General features: G+C 36.3%; 3 protein-coding genes across 9 annotated transcripts; 1 reads left to right on the top strand and 2 right to left on the bottom strand.

Moving 5' to 3' along the window:
• Positions 1-2498: 2498 nt before the first annotated feature.
• On the bottom strand, positions 2499-4555 carry LOC145230127 (uncharacterized). The gene is made up of 3 exons (XM_080095501.1): positions 4434-4555; positions 3544-3879; positions 2499-2949 (listed from the first exon to the last, which is right to left on the bottom strand). The coding sequence occupies exons 1-3, from the start codon at positions 4480-4482 to the stop codon at positions 2582-2584; spliced, it is 753 nt and encodes a 250-aa protein (XP_079951627.1). The 5' UTR covers positions 4483-4555; the 3' UTR covers positions 2499-2581.
• A 2861-nt stretch (positions 4556-7416) lies between these two features.
• Positions 7417-11716, bottom strand: LOC145230358 (uncharacterized). 4 transcript variants are annotated; one of them, XM_080095780.1, is made up of 6 exons: positions 10983-11716; positions 10037-10160; positions 9355-9840; positions 9031-9067; positions 8542-8604; positions 7417-8486 (listed from the first exon to the last, which is right to left on the bottom strand). In XM_080095780.1, exons 3-6 carry the CDS (start codon positions 9817-9819, stop codon positions 7687-7689), a joined length of 1365 nt encoding a protein of 454 aa, XP_079951906.1. In that variant the 5' UTR covers positions 9820-9840; positions 10037-10160; positions 10983-11716; the 3' UTR covers positions 7417-7686. The 4 variants fall into 4 exon arrangements, with proteins under 4 accessions (XP_079951906.1, XP_079951907.1, XP_079951908.1 ...); XM_080095781.1 differs by having other exon boundaries at positions 9355-10160; positions 10983-11123; positions 11191-11716; XM_080095782.1 differs by having other exon boundaries at positions 9355-9465; positions 10983-11712.
• Positions 11717-11951: 235 nt separating this feature from the next.
• Positions 11952-22373, top strand: LOC145229482 (uncharacterized). Of its 4 annotated transcripts, none has more exons than XM_080094822.1 (13): positions 11952-12002; positions 12385-12485; positions 12835-12951; positions 14591-14620; positions 14708-14782; positions 15029-15109; positions 15912-16076; positions 16508-17272; positions 17392-17907; positions 18533-18768; positions 19372-19603; positions 19940-20416; positions 21663-22373. In XM_080094822.1, the coding sequence occupies exons 2-13, from the start codon at positions 12410-12412 to the stop codon at positions 21965-21967; spliced, it is 3075 nt and encodes a 1024-aa protein (XP_079950948.1). In that variant the 5' UTR covers positions 11952-12002; positions 12385-12409; the 3' UTR covers positions 21968-22373. The 4 variants fall into 4 exon arrangements, with proteins under 4 accessions (XP_079950948.1, XP_079950952.1, XP_079950951.1 ...); XM_080094823.1 differs by lacking the exon at positions 11952-12002 and adding an exon at positions 12038-12095; XM_080094825.1 differs by lacking the exon at positions 15912-16076 and having other exon boundaries at positions 11955-12002.
• Positions 22374-22674: the final 301 nt, after the last annotated feature.

Below are 22674 nucleotides of genomic sequence, written 5' to 3'. Positions count from 1 at the left end.
TTCTTAATTTGCAAGAGCTGAAGGGATATTTCACCAACAAAACAGAGTAAAGATGAAAAAAAAAATCAAACAATTTATCCTGCGTTTATTTTATTGGCGGATTTGTAGTTTGCCACATGTGCGTGAATTTCCAGCAAAACCACTTTTATTTTATCGAAATCTCTGTACTTGTTATGCAATTTGATCCTATATCACGCTATGTAAAGCATGAAAGCATTTTAACCATGACACCTTTTGAATCGTTATGTCGATATTCCACTGATGTGAGGCTTGTACAGTACCACCGCCAACGTCTGTTGGGTTCTTGCAAGCTTTTTAAGCATTAAAATATATCTTGGACTGTTTTTTTGTTGTCGCAAGGGGCTATTAACCAATTAGTCCAACCGTCTTGTTCACATCTGTCACGGACCTTTCCGCTGGCTCCGTAAACATTCTGCAAGTAGTTTGTGTTTGAATTGGGATAACTTCTACATTTTTCTTAAGTAAGAAATTTTTAACCCAAAGATAGAACACAATGTAGCCCATTCCCTCTTTACAAAACCCCAAGAATATAAGCGCTCCTTTTTTTGCTCTAAATCATTCGGCCTTGCGTTAAAACCGCCAAAAGCTAAACAAACTTACGTGCGTTTGTAACAGCACAATCAAAGCAAAGCTCAAAGTCCTTTTATATTCATACCTTTAAAAAGTCCGACTATGTTTGAATGCCAGCTACAACCTCGGTATGTTGTTTCTGTACTTTTCATGCCTTAAGGCAGGGGTGTCCAACACGTGGCACGCGTGCCAAAAGTGGCACGCAGAGCATTTACAAATGGCACGCGAGCTTTTGCACATTCAGGTAGTAAACATTTGTCACGCAATTAAATTTGTTTCTATTGATTCTTCTTGGCCTTTATTCTAACCTAACGATTTAGTTTTTAAAGAACTTGTTACGCAGGAAATAAAAGTAAAACCAATTCACGTTTCAAATATAGCTGACCGAAACTTAGGTCATCTTGGATCAAGTTTGGGCCGTTGCAGTGCTTAGCAAACGGACATTTAACACGGCTTAGGAATCGGTAATGCAAACGTACATAACAACATCTAAAAGCGGCTATAAACCCCTTGCATTGTTTAATGTTGGCATGGAATTTATTAACAAAAAAATTATAATTATTTTTATTTCAGAAGGTTATTGCGTCACATAATACTAAAACGTTAGTGAACGTGCCATGTTTATGTCGCAATAAAATGCCCGTTTATTTCGAAACAATTGTAATTGTTGCGTTTCAACCGATGTCTGTTCAATTAATTACGTGACTACAAACGCATTTGTGTTTAGTTGGAAAAACATTTTAAACCGACGTAACTTGAACAAAGATAAGTTTTTGACGCACATAAAGTACTCCAGTGCCCCATTTTTTTCTAACCGTTTAGTAGGGTTCTACATATTGGCCAAATATTCGGATTGAGCCCGTGCCGTTAAGACGTTTAAGACATGGTTTGGAAAAAGTACCAAAGCCTGGCACGCGAGTATATTTTGAAACCAAAATTGGCACGGCGGTGTGTTCGAGTTGGACACCCCTGCCCTAAGGCACAGGAAATGTTGAACTTTCGAGAACTTATATTAGCTGTGCAGCTGTTTGAAAACCATTTGTTTTTGGAAAGAACCTGTGCCGTAAACAGCAATATACGCACAATACTTGGAAAAATGTGCGACGAAACAACAATAAACCAAAAATTTATAAATTAAATTATCTAAAACTGTTTGTTGACACCAAAAAATATAAAATGTGACTTACGTAATGTTAAAAAGCAAACTAAAATACTGTGCACATCAGGGTCCATGTGGTATCGTATGTCAAGTCAGGTATTTCATTTACGATTTATTCTATTGTGCGGATGTTAAATTACATTTAGAAAAGAAACTTGTTTCTTAAAAACACAGAAAATTTAGACGATGCAGTCCATAAGGCGGTTTTATTTATGTTATCAACAGACAATACGTAACGACGTGTTTACTGTCTTCTGTTGACAGAATTTCCGGATTTTTGCAAATATTTAACGTTTTTTGGCATTTGTTTGCTCTCTGCTTTTAGTATTACAAAAGCTCTTATATTATATTGTCCACTGCTTGTTAATAATAACCGAAACTAATAACTGGTCTCCGAGTAAGGTATATACCTATCTGTAGCTTCAATCACCACATCATTTCCGAAAAAGCAAACAATTTGATTTGCAGAATTTATTGCATTTAAAGCATCACCATTATTTCAGTATTTACATAAACAGGTTAATTTGAAAATTTTGTTATATTTGTAAGCAGAAAAAACACAAAATAGGCATCCATTAGTCGGGTATAGGTCAGTTATGTGGCGGAGACACGTTCATTATACGTCAAAAATGTTTGTTTGAATTTCAAATTTTAAAACATGACAAAATTGAAACTAAAAAACCTTAAAATTGAGATTTCGCAAGTTATATAGTTATATATATATATATATATAGTTTATTTGGTTGAAAAGTAGGCTAGGTTATATTATATTAACAAGGGCATAAACAGGTGTCTAGTATGGTTTGTGAACGCGCTCCCACAATCGCTATTTTAACCTCCTGGCACTCCTGTATTATAGCTATGTACATTATGAATTGCATCCACTGTTCCAATGGTCTTTGGATAATGGCAACAGAACCGAACTTTATAATCTCGGCATTCTTGAGAAAATGATTCGCACAGCAATCCTTCAGCTGGGCTTAATTTGGTAAAGGTGTTGGCGCCCATGTAATATGGGTCACCGTTGAGCAGACGGGCATCTAGTGCTGAGGGTTTTTTACACACTTTATATTTCCCTCCAAAACTCATCAGAGTTTCATCATCATTTAAGGGGGTCGGGGGCACAAACGGGGTGTCAATGTCATAAAACGGTGTCCATGTAGCTGTGGTCTCTTTGGTATTAGCGCATTCGCCGATCACTAAAAAAGAAATATACACACATATTTAAAAGTGATCAGTATATTTTTACTAGTAGCCTACTGTAGCACATTTAAAAATGATAATTTCTAAAAATGGTCAAATTTGAGGAAATGCGAAGTCCAAATGGCATTTAGACACTAAGTCTGTTTGTGTAATTTAAACTTTGACGTGCAATTTTGGCATGAGCTAGTCTCGCGTACCGACCAAAAAGACTTCAAAACACGTTGTCTGTAAGTGTCACAAATGTCAAATGAACGAGTATGAGTATCGTACATTGGTAGTTCTCAAAATACAATCTTCGTTAGCAGTTAATCGTGTGAATGCTAAATACCGTGGTTAAGGCTACATAATGTGGGCTAACATTCGGCGTCGAATATAAGTTGACCTGATCAGTCAAAAATTGTTTACAGGCAAACGTTCAAGTACTTGTTGCTAAAGCTTTTGCCAAGGTTAACGAAATCTGCCCCCGGTGTAGCTGCAGCGCGTTTTGGTATCATCCACCAAATGGACTTTGGTGATTGTATTTAGTTCTATTGTTGCTATGTTTTCTTGTACCAAGCAGAATGAACTCAACTTAACATAACTCAACTTACCGGGTGTATCACAACAGAAGCGAACTTTGTAATCGTGGCAGATCCAACACATGCCGCCTAGAATTTGGTTGTTACAGCAACAAGAGAGGTAATTATAACCGATGTTAATGTTCCACGCGTACGGGTGAAATTGGGGTTGAGCGAGTTCAACATCCATGGCTGTGGGATTTGAACAAACTTTCACTGGAGATAGAGCCTGGACTTGGGCAAGTGACTCGTGGTCACAGCCTGTTCCTGCATTGTCCAGATTGAACCACTGCGTCCAACTTTCTTCTTTGCATTTTGCAACCGGCTTTTTGGCGGGCTCGACGTCGCCAAATTCATCTCTGATGCGTTCTGAACAATTTTAGAGTATTAAAACGACTGAATCAAAAGTTATGTGCATGTAATGTTTTGTGCTTGTGAGTTTGTTATGTACGTTATTATATATTATCCCAAAGAAAGCCGTTTTCTAACGTATGGCAGCATACCCTGAACTTTATGCAAGCTTGGAAGTCAAGTAGGCGTCTGCTTGTCAACTGGTCAGCTTTCTATACGTAGCAAGCCTTTTTTACAAAGCAAAGAAGCAACATTTCTTTAGCGCACCGAGTACCAACGGTGTAGCTGCAGCGTGTATATCATTCATCAACCAATTGTGCCCTAAACTTTGTCGCACTTCATAACGTTGAACCTTGCGCAGGTTAATATTTTAGCGCAATTGTGTTGCTACGATTTGTTCTACCCGGCCAAATAAACTCAATTCAACGAAATAGTTCTATTCCATGGTCAAATGAGAAATCATACTTCCAGAGAGGGAACTTAGTTAATGCAATTTGTTTGTTTTTTCATAGTTGAAGCTTGCAATTAAAATGCCTCTAACATATCAGCAAATTCAAAATTTAAACACTTACGTGCATTTACTGCGGCAAAAATTGCTACAAAAGCAACAAGTTTCATCATTTTCTTCTCGTTGTTAGTTTGTCTTGTAGTAGTTGACCCGAACTTTAGTTTAAACTTGTTGAATAATTTACTCCCTTTTGTACGACCACTTTACGACTTGAGGCGCGGACTTATTTAACGAAAAAATCCCACAGACGCGGAAATATTTATGCAAATCGATTTAAAGTATGATTCATTTAATTTAAACCACGAAGTTTTGTTGTTTTGGTGATTTTCCTCGTACTGTTTTCGCTTTGGAATGAAAATGCCAATCGTAGCGCATATTAACCGATTCCCGCAAAAATGATATTGTGTGCTTCGGAGTATTTAAACCAACTTTTGTATCAAACATGCATAAATTTCTCTTTCATACAATTACATAGCACTGACGCATTTTAAACCCACGGGAAAATCTACCCTGTGCATAAATTAAAAAAAAACGTACATCAAACGTTGCCCACTGCGGCTTACATCGTATTTTTTCAAGCTTGTTTGTATGGCCACACATGGAAAATTAAAAGCATTAATAAACAGTATTTTTCGTTTTGAAGTTGCCACATATAGCTGCACTTTAGAAAACGAGATGCTTGCGAATTCGGTGGCGACGCAAACATATTTTGGAAATATCAACTGTTTGACACGACTGACAGCTGTTACAATATTGGTTTATCATGGCGTAAAAATTGTCAAATGTACGTGACTGAGATGTTCACGAACGCGTTTCCAACTTGGTTTAATGAGATCCTCGGAAAACACGAAGTTTAACAAGAATTGCCGGGGGGCGTAATCAGTACTGCCGTTTCAATTCTGATTTTCGTTTTGAAAGCAGTTACTTGCCAAAAGTTTTTTTTTTACTCTTTTTGCATTGCATTGGTTCAAATTCGTTCAATATTGTGTTTTTCGTTATACTTATGCATAATTTTAAATTTGTTAGGAATACTTTTTATGTAAGCTAATTTATTTTTTTGCTAAACTTGCAACTAGACCAATAACTGTTTTAAAATCTTATATACTCTACTAAAACGACATACATGTTTTGTTTATTGTTATAAATTGTTCAAAGATCTCTACAAACACACACTTAACTCTTTAATATTTACGTTCCCATTATGTTTTCAACAAAGATTACATTATCTACAAATGACATTGCTTCTATTTTCATGAACAATACTAATTTTTAGCAGGTTTCTACAAATTTTTACTAAAGCAGAATGTCATAAACGGACATTTGAAAATTTAAGGACATTATTAAGATCCCTGTTTCACTACAGTGATATGGCAACTAGGGTACAAACATTGAAGAAACTATGGCAACGTACAACACATACAGTAAATTGTGCTACCTTAGTCAATAGCTTACTTTAAAGCAGTGGTTCCCAACCGGGGAGGAATTCCTCCCTAGGGAGGAATTTTATGAGTTCAGGGGAGGAATTTCATAAAACTTACAAAAAAATTACATTGAAAATGTTACAGAATATTTTTGTTTTTACATTATTATGTATTATTATAATTTGGACCCGGTTCACATTTGGTAAAGGACTCTAAATGGACATCCCTAATTATAAGGTCTATTTCAAAATGCTTTAATTTTTAATGTTATATTTGTTTTTATTCTTATGGGGAGGAATAAATAGTTCGAAAATGGTCGAAGGGAGGAATGTAACAAAAAAGGTTGGGAACCACTGCTTTAAAGTTTAAATGGTAGTAAAACTATTCATTGCTTTTGTTTGATTAGCCATCACAGTGTTATTGACTAAACCACAGAAAAGCTTGTAAAAATGGCTACAATTGATAAATACATTTTAGTGTTTGTAACAACCACTTCAATCTATTTTCTGCGATTTGAGTTTGTCAATTAGGCATGTTATAATTTTACATAGTTGTTTTTAAAAAGGTTAAGTACTGTGGGCAAAGTGTATGACTAGCAACATGATGCAATGATAAAATTGTGCACAGTCTAAATCTGCTGAGAAGAAAAAGGAATAACACTAAATGCTTAGAACAAAAAAATATATACACACTTTACTGTTTGTTTAGATTTGTAGCGATTGCGTCATAATTTTGTGCAAACTTTGCAATAGTTGTTTACCAAATTAGCTCGTTTTACTTGCTAAAAATGCTCGAGCTTTGATAATATTCCCTGTTACAGTTAAATTAGGAGGTTGATCGACTTTGCTATCTAGTGTTTACTCGCTTTAATCGTATGTTTTGTCTCATAGTTGTGCAGTTTAATGTCACGTGTTATGAATTTATAAAACGCACCGCTAATGTAATGGCTCATCAGTTTTAGTCCTACCGCAGTTAACTCGTTTGGCTTACTGTTCAATTACTTGCATTGAAGTAATGTGTTGGTTGCTAGTTAAACTTGAATTTATATGTAAACGTTATCACTATTAATTTCTAACGACTTGTTTTTTGTTTCCCAAACACTCTATTTGAATAAGATTTTATTTGAATAAGTAATCAACAAACGAACCGAAGTGCAAGACACATGTGTGGAGTTTCCAGGACTCTGTCCTGACAAGCCCAGGAGCTTGAGAGGTTAAGGACGGTGGTATACCTCTTTAATTTGTAGTGACGCGTTGAACATTAACATAAAAATCGATCACTACAGATTAAACAACCAGCACGATATGCAAGGTTCATTACAAAAAAAAACTTTGTATTTAGCACTATGGTTTAGTAAGTCATTTTTGTCTACAAGCCTACTGATATCTTTCACTCTACACTGGCATTTCAATTCTGATTTTCCTTTCAAATGCATTTACTTGCCAGTTTGGAGTGTTTTTTTTTGACTTATTTACATTGTATTTGTTTAATTTAATGTGTTTTTTTATCATGGTTAATCATATGTTTACTTTAATTATCAGTAGTTTTTATGCTGGCCAATCCAGTTTTTACTATTCTTGCTACTAAATTATTAACTGTTTTAATATCCTAAAAACTCTACAAAAGTAACACACATATTTCTGTTTATTTTTGTACAATGTTCTAAGTTCTTCACAAACACACACATAACTTATAAATGTGCATATTAATTACATTTTCAAAAAAACAAAAATACAATATGCAGGAAAACATTGCTTCCATTTTTGGAACACAGAAGTAATTGTTAGCTTTTTTCTACAATATTTTACTAAAACAAAACCACACATAACAACAAGAATACTACACTAAAAATATGTTGAAAAAATGACAGAATTTTATTTATAATATTCAGTGACATTACTTGCGATTTTTTATGGCGTTTTTCACTTTTTTTAAACATGTTTTAGTAGCTTTTATGTACTCGTTTTTTTGATCATCATCTATGCAGTCAGTAGCAGATTTTCTGGCAACAAGTGCTTTCACAAACGTTTGTCTTGACAGTTCCAAGTGTGACATTTTGTCATATATGTGGCCCAAATTATGTAAACATCGACCATATACCTCATACTGGTCTACATGATCTTTGAATTCAGCCTCCAGACGACCAATAGCAATATCAACCGTTTCTTTACTTTTTTTCCAATCATTGTGCTTAAGTTCACCAAGTACAATAAAGTGCAGACACCATGCTTCTGTTAAAACCCGAATCTCTTTATTTATGTTTGTCATGCCTTCTATTAGGCCAAGCAGTAGTTTCATGAGCTGTAGTGTTATGGTTGCGACACAGTCGGAGTTGTTATATGTCTTAATGACCTGGTACATTTTTGAAACACATTGTTGGATTTTTTTTGCCCCCTCAACAGATTTTAACTGGGCGTAAAAATCTCCTGCAACAAAATAAAACAACACAGCATTTTGCATTTGCTCTTTAACAACTAAGCTATTGGCAAATTCAAAAATCTCATTTGGGGAAGCATTTACATTTTTGCGAATTATGTCAAATATGTTTTGCAACACATAACCAGGAATTTCTTTTGACTCATCCAAACACTTTTTGTACTTCTGCAGCCACCGTTTCAAGTCTGTTGAAAAGGAGAGCAGTATTTCTTCTTTATTGAGGTTACCAGTTTGTTTGTCCTCAATAGCTTTCAGGGTTTCTGTAATGAACGTTTACAGTTAAGTATTCAAAGTTAGCATGGTGGCTTCACTTACGTAAAACTTTGGAGAGGTCTTTCATTGATAAAGCATTGGATACAACATTTTCTGTTGAAGTATCTGTAAAGTGTAACACACATATTTTAGATGCAGATACTTTATGAAATTCCAAGGCATAGAAATGCTATTTTGAAAATGAGACAGCATATCTATGGTTTACAACTTTTTATTAATGTAGTACTTTTATAAATTCCTCTATGCAGTCCCCTACCCTAAATTATTACAAACATTAAGTGTTTTTATATTATATCATTTGGGGGGATGTTTCAAAAACTGTCTTCTTACAAGAAACCATGGAGCTGTTGGGTGCTAAAGAACCCCAGGTACCACAATACACAATACATTTGTCTTCACAATACAAACATATTTATAATACATTCTTCTTCTTAAAAATATTTTTTTATGGTTACAAAAACAATGCTGTGTGTTTTTACAGCATCTACATTTGTTTATTTAGCCTTAAAATGCTATTTTTGTTGTTTTTACCTGATGGCTGAGTTGATTCATCAAATACAGTTGTCTCCTGAAGATAAATCACAATATTAAATTTAAATATTGCATTATGATCCCAATTACATAAATAATTTGGATCCCCAAGAAACATGCTTACAACAATAACTTTAGAATGTAAAGCGTAAATGAGTCTCACCACAGAAGTTTGACAAGTCAAAGGGTAAATTATGTCACATTGAGAAGGCATACTTGGTTGATCTGTCAAAATCAAGTTTACATTTCGCATTGCTCTGTTCGCCACTTGCAAACTGCTCTATGGCCCACCAGTTAAGAAATGCTGTTCTAGGGTATAATTACCTGAAGTCCCAGTTGCTGTGCCTTTTCCAAATTGTTCCTTGCATCTCGCTTCATTTCTTCAAACACTTCTTCTGAAACATTTCTCTCCTCTGCTGAAACTATTTCTGATGACTGAAAACTTTCAATATTATCTGAGACTTCAGTTTCATAGGTCTGGACATTTTCATTTATTTTGTCTAAAAGCACTTTTTCAGCCTCTGATCTTTTTAAATGATCAGCAGCCTCTAAAGTTGAAGCTAAGATGGTAAGAACAATGCTTTCTCGTTTTATAGACTCCAAGAAAATGCCATCAATCCTTTCCACAGCTCTTTTTATTGCTTGCACATATTTTTTAGGGTTTTTAACATTCCATTTGAAATAACCAGACTCATTTGGTATGGATGCAGTACAGTTGTCAGCCGTCCCTCCAGTTAAATGGATAACAAAAGTTGTAATGTTTACACCCTTTATGTTAGAGTTTGCCATGATGTACTTTGCTGTAAGCAACTAAAAAAAGTTACTATTAAAACAGGTGACAATTAAAGTCAGTGATCAAGTTTATAGAGCTCTTCTGGCAAATGTATTTAAAAAAAATGCATTTGCCAGAAGAGCTCTATAAACTTGCCTGGCAGCAATAGCTTATTTAAAGTCAGTGATGTCTGCATCAATTTTGTACTTTATATGTACACAACCAGATTGATACCTGAATGACTGTTGTGCAGAATGGAATAAAGTTTTCTTTTCTTTGTTTTTTCAAGTGTCTGTCCCATTCTATTTTTAGGTGTGTGCTTTGAGTGAGAAAACCTTGACTATGTCAACAGAAAGACCTGAAAGGTAAACAAAGAATGACAAAAAGACCAGAAAACAAAACAATCATTTGCATTCATGTACAGAGTAACTTTGTTTTGATACTCTTGTGAAAGAGCTGACTCAAAGGCAGTCAACTTCAAAGAAAACCACACTGGGCAGGCTTGGAATGGGGTTGCAAAGTTGTGTTTATTTGTTAGTAACCAGGTTACAAACAAAAAGTGAAGAAACTATGGCAATACACAACACATACAGTCAATTGTGTTCCAATGCTAAAGACACAACTCCAATCTGTTTTCTGTATTTTTGGTTTGTCAATTAGGCATGTTATAAAGCAGGGGAGGGCAACCTACGGCCTGATCCGGCCCGCGAGCAACTTTGGAGCGGCCCGCGACACGTATTTTATTTTGATCGGCAGGACGGAATGTATGTGTCAAAGCCCATTTTTATGCCAAAGTGTTGTTACATTACACATTCATAGTTATTAGTTTATTACTAAGAATAGGAATTGTTATGTACAAAGACAAAATCATTGTGTGTTTGACTTTTCCTAGCACTACTATGTTGTTGCATGATCATCGTTGTGGCCTGCCACCGCAATATATCACTACTTTTTGGCCCGCGCATGCAAAAAGGTTGCCTACCTATGTTATAAAGGTACACATGTTAAAAAGGGTTATGCTGTGGTGCATGACTAGCAACGTTTTGTTAATGATAAAACAGTGGGTAATCGGATTCATCTAAGAATAAAGTTATAACACTGACTAAATGCCTAAAAATATAAGAAAGAAAAACAACTTCACTGTTTGTCTAACCAACATAATAGAGCAAAATCTTTTTACCAAAAACACCCAGTTTCCAGGGCACCAGCTCAAAATCCTGCACCTTGTCTCATCTTGGAAGTAAAGTTGCCACCCCAACTCCAAAAATTGTCCCAATTGCCCACTTGATGGACGAAATCACCCATGTTATAGAACCCTGAACTAGTGCATTATGCAAGGTTTATTACACAATAGATGTTAACACTACAACAAAAGTAGAAGCACTGACTTAGTACTAGTGTTTAGCAAGACACTCCTGTCCAAATGGCTGGAGATAACTAAGTGCCCTTTGGAGTTTGGAAGCAACAGAAGATCGCTGGGCCACAAAATTACAGACACACATATGGAATGCATATGGGAAATTGTAATTTGGCTGAACTGGTATTTTTTATTTGATGGTACAACCTGACAATAAGCAGTGAGCAAAATATCCATAATGGTAAAAAGACCGTATTGGAGTTGAAACCTAAAAACAATGGATTCATTTAATTCCATTGTAAATACAACAACAAACAATTTTATAACTAAACACAAATCAACGAGAGAGTCTTTTTATTTGTTTTTTATTTGTGTCAATAAAATCCTATGTGCACAATTACCGTTTGCATCAGACCGAAGGCTTGGAAGCAAGAAAACTTTTTTTATGTTAGATATATTTGCATTTATTGAAATAAAAACTTCTGAGATCAGCACTTTTGCAAAAACACATGTATAATTTAAATTTAGAGCTACAAGTGTCAATATAGGGGATTTTACCTTTTTGTCAACGATATTTTTTCAAAAAGGAAATTAAAGATTGTCTAGGGCTGTAGGCAGTAGTTGTAAACTTATAAAAAAAAACGTTGTGTGAGTAATAATGTTGCTATGTTACTTACATCAACGCCTTTGAGCGTAATAATAAAATATTTTTTAAAACCAGCAGCACAAAAATGAGAATCCCTGTGAAAATGCACCTCAATCATTGTGAATTTTCGACTGAAGAATTATGTAGTGGACGACGTTTGTTGGTAAACAGCTGTCTTGTCTTGGGCAAATAAAATGGTTAGCAAGCCAAATGCTTATTAAATACCTGAGTTATGTTTATTGCTCTAACAGAGGACGTGGCAGCAAGTTGAAATAACAACACTATAAATTGTAATTGTGTGTTGATTAAGGATAGAATAACAGTCAAACCGATACGTATGTTTTTTCACAGCCAATATCGATTATTGGTTGTTCGAATGAGGCAATAAAACCGATTTAATATGGAATTTTTGTTTAATTGAAAAAATGTAATTTTATTATTTACAACATTAATTTTTAGCAATATTATGCCATTGTATTGGTGTATATAAGTGAAATTTTAGCATCAATTGTCCTGTATTTGTTTTACTGTAGAATATAAATTATTAATGTTTGATTATAAAAAAATCTGTTTCCACAGTGATACAGCATGTGTATAATGGATCATGACTGATATTGGCTTCATTAGATATTGTTTTGGACTATTGACTGCATCCTTGTTGGTAAAACATTCTTGCAAAGGTACTAATGTAATGTAACTTACTATTCTAGACCAGTTTATTTGGTTTTGTATTATTTGTGTCTTAATGCTTGCAGAGACTTAAAATTAGATGGAAAAGGATGTACATTGTGTGTGGTCAAAAATTCTTGGATTGTTTCACTAGTAATTCATTTTTGCCCTTCTAGTAAACATTTTAAGTAAATTAGTATTGGTTCTAGTTTTGGTTGATTACTATGATATTTTTTGATACATATCGTAAGGCTTCTAAAGTTGAAAAATATGTTTGATTGATAGAATTCCCTATTCCCTAACATACTATTTTGTAAATATTTTGTATAATGTAGCATCTGTCTTAAGTTTTTTTTAAAGGAGTCCAACAATGCCTTCCAATGAATTCAAAGGCCGAGATAGTGTTGGATTCCAGCAGTATTGTGCAGTGTTCTGGTGGCATAGAATCTGGTTGTCCACTGTTTATAGTAGGAGGAGGTAAAATAACATTTTTACATTTTAAGTTATCGGAAGCTGTTGTGGCGTCCTCTTCAGAAGTATATACTGTAAAGATACAAAGTGTATGACATATACAACTCATGCATATACACAGTAGATATGCACAGTATATGTAGTACTGTAAAGATGCAAAAATTATGACAATTTTTTTATCACTGCATTAAACAGATATTATTAGTGCCCAAAATGTATTGTTGCAGTCATAAGTGTCATTTTTATAATTATATACTTCTTTCCAGGTTTTTGATACATCCCATTAGCTGTGCTGCACTTATGTTTTTAAATCATTGTTGTAGTGCAGTGGTTCTCAAAGTATGGGTCGCGACCCAAACATGGGTCGCGCGGGGTCAAAGAATGGGTCGCGCTATGGTGATTCAGTTCTGCCCAAACGAATTTTCTTAATGCAGTAGTAAAGTTACCTCACTCGACCACGTTGTACACTAAAATAAAACCAATCATTACCACATACAGACAAAAGCCTTCCAACTTTACTGTTATGCACATGGCGATTGTAACGTCATAGCACGGGAAATAATAGGACAAGTTAATTATGTGAAACTGAACGTGGAGATGTAACAGTTAGCATTTAAGGCTGAGTAAGTATTCATACAAGAAAATTTTTTTAGATTTGTGATTTACTTTTATCAATGATCATGGTGCTGCAAAGCCGCAATGTGTGCTGTGTTATGCAGTGTTGTGGAACGAATCGACCTCGTTCAGCCTGCAGTCATCTTTATATGGCAAGACTCGTATGTAGCAACGACATGGCCTCGAAACTGCGGTCCGTCTCATTATCGTGCGGTCCGTCTCGTTATCATCAATCACATTAAATAAATCAATCATTGTTTCATAGTAGTGTGTTCTACAACTGGTTGTCTGTGTCTTTTTCTATTTCATGCATATGAGAAAAAAATAGATTTTTTGATGTTTGAGGCTTGGGTCGTGAGATGTTCATAAAAGTCAGAGTTAGGTCACGGTCAAAAAAGTTTGAGAACCACTGTTGTAGTGCATGCACTTGAAGGGGTATGTTTCATTAAATAGAACACGTTCACAACTGAATACATAAATATTATGGCTTTAATCATGTAAATAAGATAATCATGCCAATTTCATCCGTTTTGTCTTTGCTTTAACACAGCCGATTATGATCATGGTCAGGATTTTTTTAAAGGTTTGGTTTGGGTGACCGCTAAGTAGTTTTAAGAGACTGCAAGTGTTTCATTTAAATACCAAAAAATAGCCATATATTTGCAAGTCCAAATTTTGGAAAACCGCTGGAGAAATTTGGGGGCCGTTTCGGTCCCCCAAAACACCTTAAAAAAACACTGATCATGGTAACCTTAAATATTACAAACAACTTGTTTAAACTAGCTTATCGCATGGTTAAGTAAGTCTTTGTGGCAGAATATTCTGATGAACAAAAATAGGGGTGACAATGCATGTGTTGTCACTTTGTTTGTGTGGAGGGGTAACATGTCATCCCTAACCCCCCTAAAACTGAAATAAACCCCCTGTTTTTGTTCAACAAAAAAACCCCTGGTTCAATAAAACTATACTTCTGTATGTGTGCAAATGCAAACGTTAGTGGCCATTCCACAAGACATCTTTTTATTAACAGGTAAAGCTGGATCAATGATGGTCTCAAAAGGTGGGTCATTTTAATGTTGCCAACGAAATGGTAAAAAGTTGACAACCTGCTGTGCAAAACTTTAAAATGTTTTTTTTTTCAATTTAGTGAGCAATGCTTGCTGTTTTGATTTTTCTCCTGACACATGTTACTTGTCAGCAAATTACGATGCAATCCAAAAAGGTGAGACTTTTATTTGGTAATTACAATTAAGTAATTAATAATGATAACACTGTTTTAAAAGCACATTTTGTAGTTTTAAAATGTACTTGTTCAAAGTTACTGTACATAAACTATACTATGGACATTCAACACATACACAAACTTATGTTCTTATTCTGAATATATATATGCCTGTGTTTTACGCATTACACATGATAAGTGTAACAAAGTGTACAGTGGAAAACACATTATGTTTTCTTGTCAAAGATTTGGTTGCTGAATGCTACAACCCACTGAACAACATTAGATGGGTACAGCCAACAAAGTTTAAAGTCAGAAATGAAGCTGGTAGGTGTTAAAGCTGTATTGGTACATTGCAACAGATAATCTATAGACACAGAAATTACAGTAGCTTGCACATGAGGATTGTAAGTTCCAAACCCCAAATGAATGCTGTTTATAACCATTATTCATCCAAATATTCACATACAATACTTACACATCAGTCTTTGAATGAACTAATTGGTATGTACTCAATCTTTTGGTTCTATAAAATATATGACTTATACGAGCAGTTCTCAAACTGGGGTCCGCAGTACTTTAGGAGTCCATGAGGCAATTGTGAGGGGACCGCGAATCGGTTGAAGTAATTCTATAATCATATTTAGTGTCAGTTGGTGCCACTGAATAAGTGTAAATCAAATTAGAATTGAGAATCGACTGTCTCCATTGCCAAACAATAGCCTTTATTGAATGACAACCATCAAAAATACAATTGTTCGTGCATAATTGTAATTCTTTTTGTCTTATCTGTGATGTCACAAGCTGTCTTTGGATCATTAATATGCACAATTTTGCATAGCTAGCTAAAATCCTGCAATCAACTTTTGTTTTTCTGAAATACACATTCCAGCTAAAGGACCGCGAGCCCTCGAAATAATGGCAAAGGGACCGTATTAAAAAAATAATGAAAAAGTTCACTGACTTATACAAACATTTAATCTGACAACAATATGTAAAAGCATTGCCAGTTTAGAAACCAAAAAAGTCTATTATTATTACATGCTACACTAGCAAATCACTAAAGGCTCGCTAACATTAGTTGTACTGCAAGTACCAAGACCTGAGTAACAAGAAATGTTTTTTTTAGATGGAACTACTTTTACTGTAATTGCTTGTATTACAACAACAACAACAATGTCCACACCTGCAAGCACACAGGCAGTCACCACAGAAACTAGCACAGAAGCAAGCACATTACAAGTCAGTACACAGGCCAGTACTGCTGCATCTTCCAGCACCGTAGCTAGCACAGGTACATGTATTCAAGTAGGAAACTAATATGGTGTTGTTTTGAAAAAAAGAAAAAGAAAACATTTCTAAGGTTGTTTAAAGTATGAATTGCCAGATTTATTTGTTTTATTTGGTCAAGTTTAGGTAAAGAGAGCACACAGTTATATTGCATTAGAATGTTATTGTAAAGTGTTGGTTGCTGTTTTCGTGGTGAAACACTATCGCCATATCAGTTACCACTATGTGTCTGAATGATTTAGGACAGTTTTTACACAGCTAAATTGGTTCTGAGATTTTGTTGGTTGCACTAGAAGTTATTTGTGAAAGTTTTTGGGCAGTGAAGTCATTATTGTGCAGATTTACTTCTGTTTTAATCTATCTTTGCACTTGTTTCTCCCACCTTGTTTCTTGCATTTTATTCTAATTAGCTGGTTGTATTCTTTATATGTCCAGAAGTCATGACCCCCATGATGACAACTGTTGCAACCACAACTGTGCCACTTACTACAACAACCACCCAACCAATTACCACAACCAACCAACCAGCAACCACAACCATCCAAGCAGCCACCACAACCATCCAACCAGCCACCACAACCATCCAACAAGCCACCACAACCATACAACCAGCTACCACAACCATCCAACCAATCACCACAACCATGCAACCAATAACCACAACCATCCAACCAGCTATCACAACCATGCAACCAATAACCACAACCATCCAACCAGCTACCACGACCATCCAACCAGCTACCACAACTATTCAACCAGCTACCACAACCATACAACCAATCACCACAACCATACATCCAAACACCACAACCATACAACCAATCACCACAACCATGCAACCAGCTACCATAACCATCCAACCAGCTACCATAACCATCCAACCAGCCACTGCAACTGCTCAACAGGACCCCAAAAATACCCAACCAGACAGCACTAGCTCGACCAGTGCTGATCAATCATCTGCACCCATAACGACAGGATCAACCATCTCAGATGCAAAACCAACATCGGGACCAATGCTTACCACTAGTGTTCCAAATTTAACTGCATCGGTTACTATAGCAACAAGTCAACCGGAGGTGACGACCAGCGTCACGCAATCTACCTTGCCTGTTGCCACAACAACTGCGACAAGTTGGGCATTAACTACAGCTGTAATTACATCGGCGACTTTAATTCTTGCCACCATGGAAATGAAAGGTAACCTCATAATGTAAGACTGGTTAACCTAACAATCAAACTACAACTACATTCTGTCTTATAATACTGCATGTGATATAGTTAAACTAGTCTAATTAAAGTTTTGTTTGTTTTGCTAGTAAGAAAGGAAATCGAAGAGAAAGTGGACATTTTTGCTGAAGCTGGTACTCAGTTCTTTAACACCGCGCAAAAAGTTTTAGAAAAATTGACTGAACTTTTTGACACCCTGGCTGATGCAGTGAACAACCTTGAGGTTAGCCAAGTCAGCACAATTGATCTACCAGAGGCTCATATTCAATACGCCAATTTGCCTGATGTAACGTACTGGAGGGATGCGGTCAAGGAAAGACCGGGTGATAGAGTAAGGCTATTAGAACTGACGCCCCTGCCTGTCAATAAACGCAAAAAACGGTCCTCCGATTCTGTTCACTTTGTGTACGCCTTATTTTTCTTTGATCTTCACAAGATGTTGGCATTGCACTCATTGCAACCGAAAACCACAAGTGCAATGTGGACACCAACCACGCACTCCTTGTTATACCCAAGTGAAGAGGCACCTTACATAAGAATACAACTAGAGGAACATGGTGGAAAATCAATTGCTGCTAAACTGAAATTTCAAATTAACATGACAGGTAAGTTAGAGGCTAGTTTAGGCAAGTGGTTTTCAAATTGGTATAGTAGTATGGGAAGTCTTAGTTTTATCCTTGCAAAAACGTATTTCACAAACTCAGTGGAGTTTCCTATCCGTAGACCTTGAATTCGAAAGATCGAAAAGTATCGTCTGCATAAAGACACCCGAAAAACGCTTCTATACCATTGCTGAGTATCGTTTGGTCGCGTAAACGTCCATTGTTAAGTCGAAATCGGAAAAAATACGTTTTCCAAACTTGTTGTTTGTTTGTATATCTTGATGCATCGTAGTAATTAAGTAGAACATAAAATGTAATTTTGTTGCATTCCTAGTGCGGATACTCCTTGAATTTGATAAAACCACAGTAGGCCTACCTTATTGTAGTGGTGGGATTCATTTTTTGTCTGTCGGTTCGATCACAAAAGTCATAATTTTCAGCCGGTTCTATTACAAAAAGTCCATTGACAGTAACCAGTAATGCCAACCGGTTCGCTGATCTTACAAAATTTCGTGAGACGGTTCTATAGAACCGGCTGAATCCCACCACTGCCTTATTTGTCACCTCAAGACTTGCATTTGCAGTCCGGTACATTGTGTTTTTCTAAGCCAATATTGTTTTCTGTCAGCTGATGATATGTTTGAGAAGGAAATACCACAAAAGATGTCGCGTGCCGCAGACGACTCAATCCCACGTAGCTATGCTTGTCTTCGTAGAGTAGACACAGTAAACGGAACCTTCTCCCCGCATGACTGCTCAAGCGTGACCACTGATACCGGCATGGTCACATGCTCATGTAACAAAACCGGTTTCTTTACTGTGTCAGCCCAAGTTGCCACACAATCAAGGCCGGAAGCCTGGGATGTAAGTGCTTTAAATTAAATGTTCAAAATATAAATACATTTTTGTACACACATTTTAAGGTAATTTGTTACCAGTGTGAGTGTATTGTACAGAAAAGTATAGCAGACCATGGGGTTAGGGCGTTCTACCAAAAATGTGAGTGCAGATATATATACCTCATATAAACACTTTCCTCAACTTATACCATACTTTACTCTTGGCCACATGTTTGTTGTGTTGTATCCTAAGTACAGTTGATTTAACTTTTATGCCTAATTCGCGTTTAAAACGTTCGTGTTTGGTCCGGGTGTCAGGCTCTATGTATAGACAAAACATTATTGAATGATAACGTAATCATTTTTGTCTGGTGAAAAAAAATGGGATTATCACATTAAATCGTATGTGATGGTACATTACTTTCTGCACTATTCACATGAAACGCTTAGGGTGTGATCATACAGAACCCTTTTAGTGTTTTTAGCTGACTTCGTGATAAGGCGAAGCCAAACTTTGATTAAATCGACCATTGTTACGCAAGCTTAGTTTTGAGATACGTGCAGTAATTTTACAGGACCAACTGCTTTACCTGTAAAACTAGCTATGTTTTTTTTGTGTTTCGTGCAGTTACTCTGCCTATTAATCTCCATACTTGGACTTATCCTACTTTTTCTTGCAACGATTGCACTTGTTGGAATGCACGGGGAAGTGATTAACGATCGGATCGTTGTGCAAATAAACCTGGTTCTCTCACTTTTCCTTTTTCACTGCGTTCTCTTTTTTGAGAGAAGCTCGTCGAATCAGAAGACTCCCTGTGTGGCGGTTATGTTCCTTATTCACTTCTTTATGTTAGCAACAGGTAGAAAATTCATTTTTGTAATTTGTCAAATTTCCAACATTGTTTGTGCTTACGGCCAGTGGTGGGATTCAGCCGGTTCGCACCGGTTCTATAGAACCGTCTTACGACATTTTAGGAGATTAGCGAACCGCTTAGCATTACTGGTACTGTCAATGGACTTTTGGCTGAAAAATATGACTTTTGCGATAGAAGCGGCTGACAAAAAGTTTGAATCCCACCACTGCTTACGGCCCAAGTAGACGTAAAATGCCATTAAGCAAATGCGACTGCCGTTTTATACTTTAATTTAGAACCCAAATGCTTGGTGGTTGCCAAAATACATATTTTTTCTTTCAGCGTGTTTTGCCGTTGTGGAAAGCTTTACAATTTTGAGCAACCTGCACACCGAAGCTCTCAAATGGAAGCGTCTGAACAAATGCCCACTTGTCATAATCCAAATTCTTGCTGGTTGGGTGCTACCCCTAACCATTGCCGCCATCACCATAAGTGTAAACTTGCCTAACAACGCATACCTTGCCTACCAACAGCATGGAACCGACAGATGCTGGTTTAAAGCTGATTCAGGTGTACTCGTTGCCGCGGTGACCGTTCCTATAGCAACGTGCTTTTCAATCTGTTTCGTAGTAGGTTTAGTAACCCTGTGTTTGTCCTTACGTGCCAAGCGCTCTGTACCGCGTCACAAGAATCTCGCAAGACGCTATGACGTCATAGATGTAGGTGACGTCGATATGCCTCACGAGCGCCGCATGTTGGTGGAACACATTTTGGCCTGTGTCTCTTTACTTGTACCATGGATATTCTACTTCATATTTGGTAAGATGTACTTTTGTATTTGCAAACGACTAATATATATTGATTTAAAGGTTGGTCTTATGTAGTTTATGTGGGCTTTTCTAAAGTGCAAGGCGCATCAGACAATAAAGGCGTTCTACCGAATCTATATTAGTGTGCCGTGATCGCTGGTCTGCATCGACGCTTTAGGGCTGGTCCAGGCTATTTTCCTATGTCTTAACTGATAATGCTTGTTCTTACTTTTTTAATATTAAATCATTGACTAGAACAGCGGTTCCAAAACTTTTCTAAAAATTTTGCCTGGTGGACCCTTTGCAATTATTTTGATATTTCGCGGCCCTATAAAAATCAAAGAATGCCATAGGAAAAGTGCAAAACCATTGTTTCTTCTAGTACACTAGTGCAGTCACGATTCTTTTTAATGTAACAACTTTCTAACTTAGTGGTTTTCAAACTTTTTCATTGTTTTTTTAAAACGGCCACTTTGCCATTATATCGAGGACTCGCGGACCTTAAGCCTGAAGGTGTATTTTAGCAATACGAAAGTCAATTTACAGAATTTTAGCTTATTAGGTATGCAAAATTACACATAACAACGATCCAAAGACGGTTTGTGACATCACAGACAAGACAGAAAATATTACGATAGTGCGCAAACAATTGTATTCTTGATAGTTGTCATGCAATAGGCTATCTATTGTATAGTAATGGAGGCAGTGGATCTCTAATTGTACTTTGATTTAAACCTATTCAGTGACACAAATTGACGCCAAATAAGACTATAGAGGCACGTCAACCTTTTCGCGGACCCCGCAAAATTGCTTCACGGACCCCTAAAGGTCCGCGGACCCCAGTTTGGGAACCGCTGGACTAGAATTTAACCTTGAGCTCTGGCAAATCTAGGGGTAATGTTTTTGGTCGATGATCGTTGTTTCATGTTTTTCAACCAGTCTGAGCTTTAAGTTGGACCGTGATCTACGCGTCGCATACGGGTGTAACCTTAAATCAACTTGCCCATTTTATGCCAGACTTACCACTTGGCCACATTTGTGTTGTTTTGTATCTTAAGTAAATCTAAGGCTATTCCTAAATCGGACTTTAAAACGTTCTGGTTCGACCCGGGTTTCGGGCTTGTTTAATTCGGGTTCGGATGCTTACCAACCACTAAACCAGTGATTCCCAACCAGGGCCCATTGAAGGTTGGGTACCACTGCACTAAACCATAAGGCAGATGCTGAACTCACTATAACCTGTGTTCAATGTTTAGGGATCAGCAATCTGAACACGTCACTTGCAATGATGTACTGGTCAACCGTACTAATCAGCACTCAAGGAATTTTCGTTTTTGTCGCTTACATTATCGTAAGCAAGGATACAAGAAAAATTCTGGTCGGCAAAGTGCAATATCCAGGCCAATTAAACCTGTATTGGCACGGACCGCAGCGAAAAGGGGAAGCCATTCCCCGAAAGGCTTCTTCAAGGCGTTTACGTCGGAGTGGCAGTTCCGCGCGGTCTAAAATTGGCTTGCGTTCCCCAAAAAGATCTGCTCATACCAATTTTGGGAAATGGTGATTTTAGCAATATGGAACGTACCATAAATTTAAAACAAAAATTTGTACTGTGTTAAATACATATTTTCTGAACATAGTCCGTGTTTTACCTGAGATTTGTATTTATATACTGTTTGGTAAAAAAAAATGTTTTATTTGAACTAGTACATTATTCCTGATATAGTTGAGGCTTCTGAATTAATAAAGTCTATTAAACATTTTTTTTTACTTCTTTGTTTTTAATAATACATGTTCGTATTTTATTGGATATGTTGTGCTTTACTTCTTTCTCATTTTCGAGCATTGTATACATTAATACATAATCCCATACCTTATTTTCCAAATTTTTGTTTAGTATATTTTGTGAAAATATTATATCGACATAAACACTGTGTACTTTTAAGAAATATATAGTTTGTTCCAATATACCTTTGTATGGTTTTTATGACTGTTTTCATTTCTACAGATTTAAGAACGTTATTCACTTCACACAATCAACCTGTTTTATTTACAAGTTACTGGGAATGACGACCAAAAATTACACACGTTAGCTGAGAAGTACAACAAATAAAGTGCATCAGATTTCAACAAGCAGCGGTTTGGTTTAAATGTCCGTCAAAATTTTTTTTAACAGTTTTCCAAAGAAAATAGAAACACTACAATGTACGGTAATTGCAGAAAATTTCACTCTGTTTCATGAAGCACTGTTATTAGACAATTTGTTCTATC

Source organism: Phallusia mammillata, chromosome 5 (genome assembly GCF_965637545.1).
Source record: "Phallusia mammillata chromosome 5, kaPhaMamm4.hap1.1, whole genome shotgun sequence".
In the NCBI taxonomy this organism is placed as follows: Eukaryota; Metazoa; Chordata; class Ascidiacea; order Phlebobranchia; family Ascidiidae; genus Phallusia; species Phallusia mammillata.
The sequence above is the reverse complement of the archived record's forward strand: the minus strand, read 5'-3'. Positions and strand labels throughout refer to the sequence as shown.

Excerpts from the sequence above, each read along its gene's own strand:
- LOC145230127 (XM_080095501.1), bottom strand. The coding sequence starts at position 4,482 with ATGATGAAACTTGTTGCTTTTGTAGCAATTTTTGCCGCAGTAAATGCA. Across the intron at positions 3,880-4,433 it reads TTTTGCCGCAGTAAATGCAC|AACGCATCAGAGATGAATTT; the intron begins GTAAGTGTTTAA and ends AAAATTGTTCAG. Across the intron at positions 2,950-3,543 it reads CTTCTGTTGTGATACACCCG|TGATCGGCGAATGCGCTAAT; the intron begins GTAAGTTGAGTT and ends TTTCTTTTTTAG.
- LOC145230358 (XM_080095778.1), bottom strand. The coding sequence starts at position 9,819 with ATGGCAAACTCTAACATAAAGGGTGTAAACATTACAACTTTTGTTATC. Across the intron at positions 9,068-9,354 it reads CACAGCAACTGGGACTTCAG|GAGACAACTGTATTTGATGA; the intron begins GTAATTATACCC and ends ATTTATCTTCAG. Across the intron at positions 8,605-9,030 it reads TGAATCAACTCAGCCATCAG|ATACTTCAACAGAAAATGTT; the intron begins GTAAAAACAACA and ends TACACTTTACAG.
- LOC145229482 (XM_080094822.1), top strand. The coding sequence starts at position 12,410 with ATGACTGATATTGGCTTCATTAGATATTGTTTTGGACTATTGACTGCA. Across the intron at positions 12,486-12,834 it reads GGTAAAACATTCTTGCAAAG|GAGTCCAACAATGCCTTCCA; the intron begins GTACTAATGTAA and ends TTTTTTTTAAAG. Across the intron at positions 12,952-14,590 it reads ACTGTTTATAGTAGGAGGAG|GTAAAGCTGGATCAATGATG; the intron begins GTAAAATAACAT and ends TTTTATTAACAG.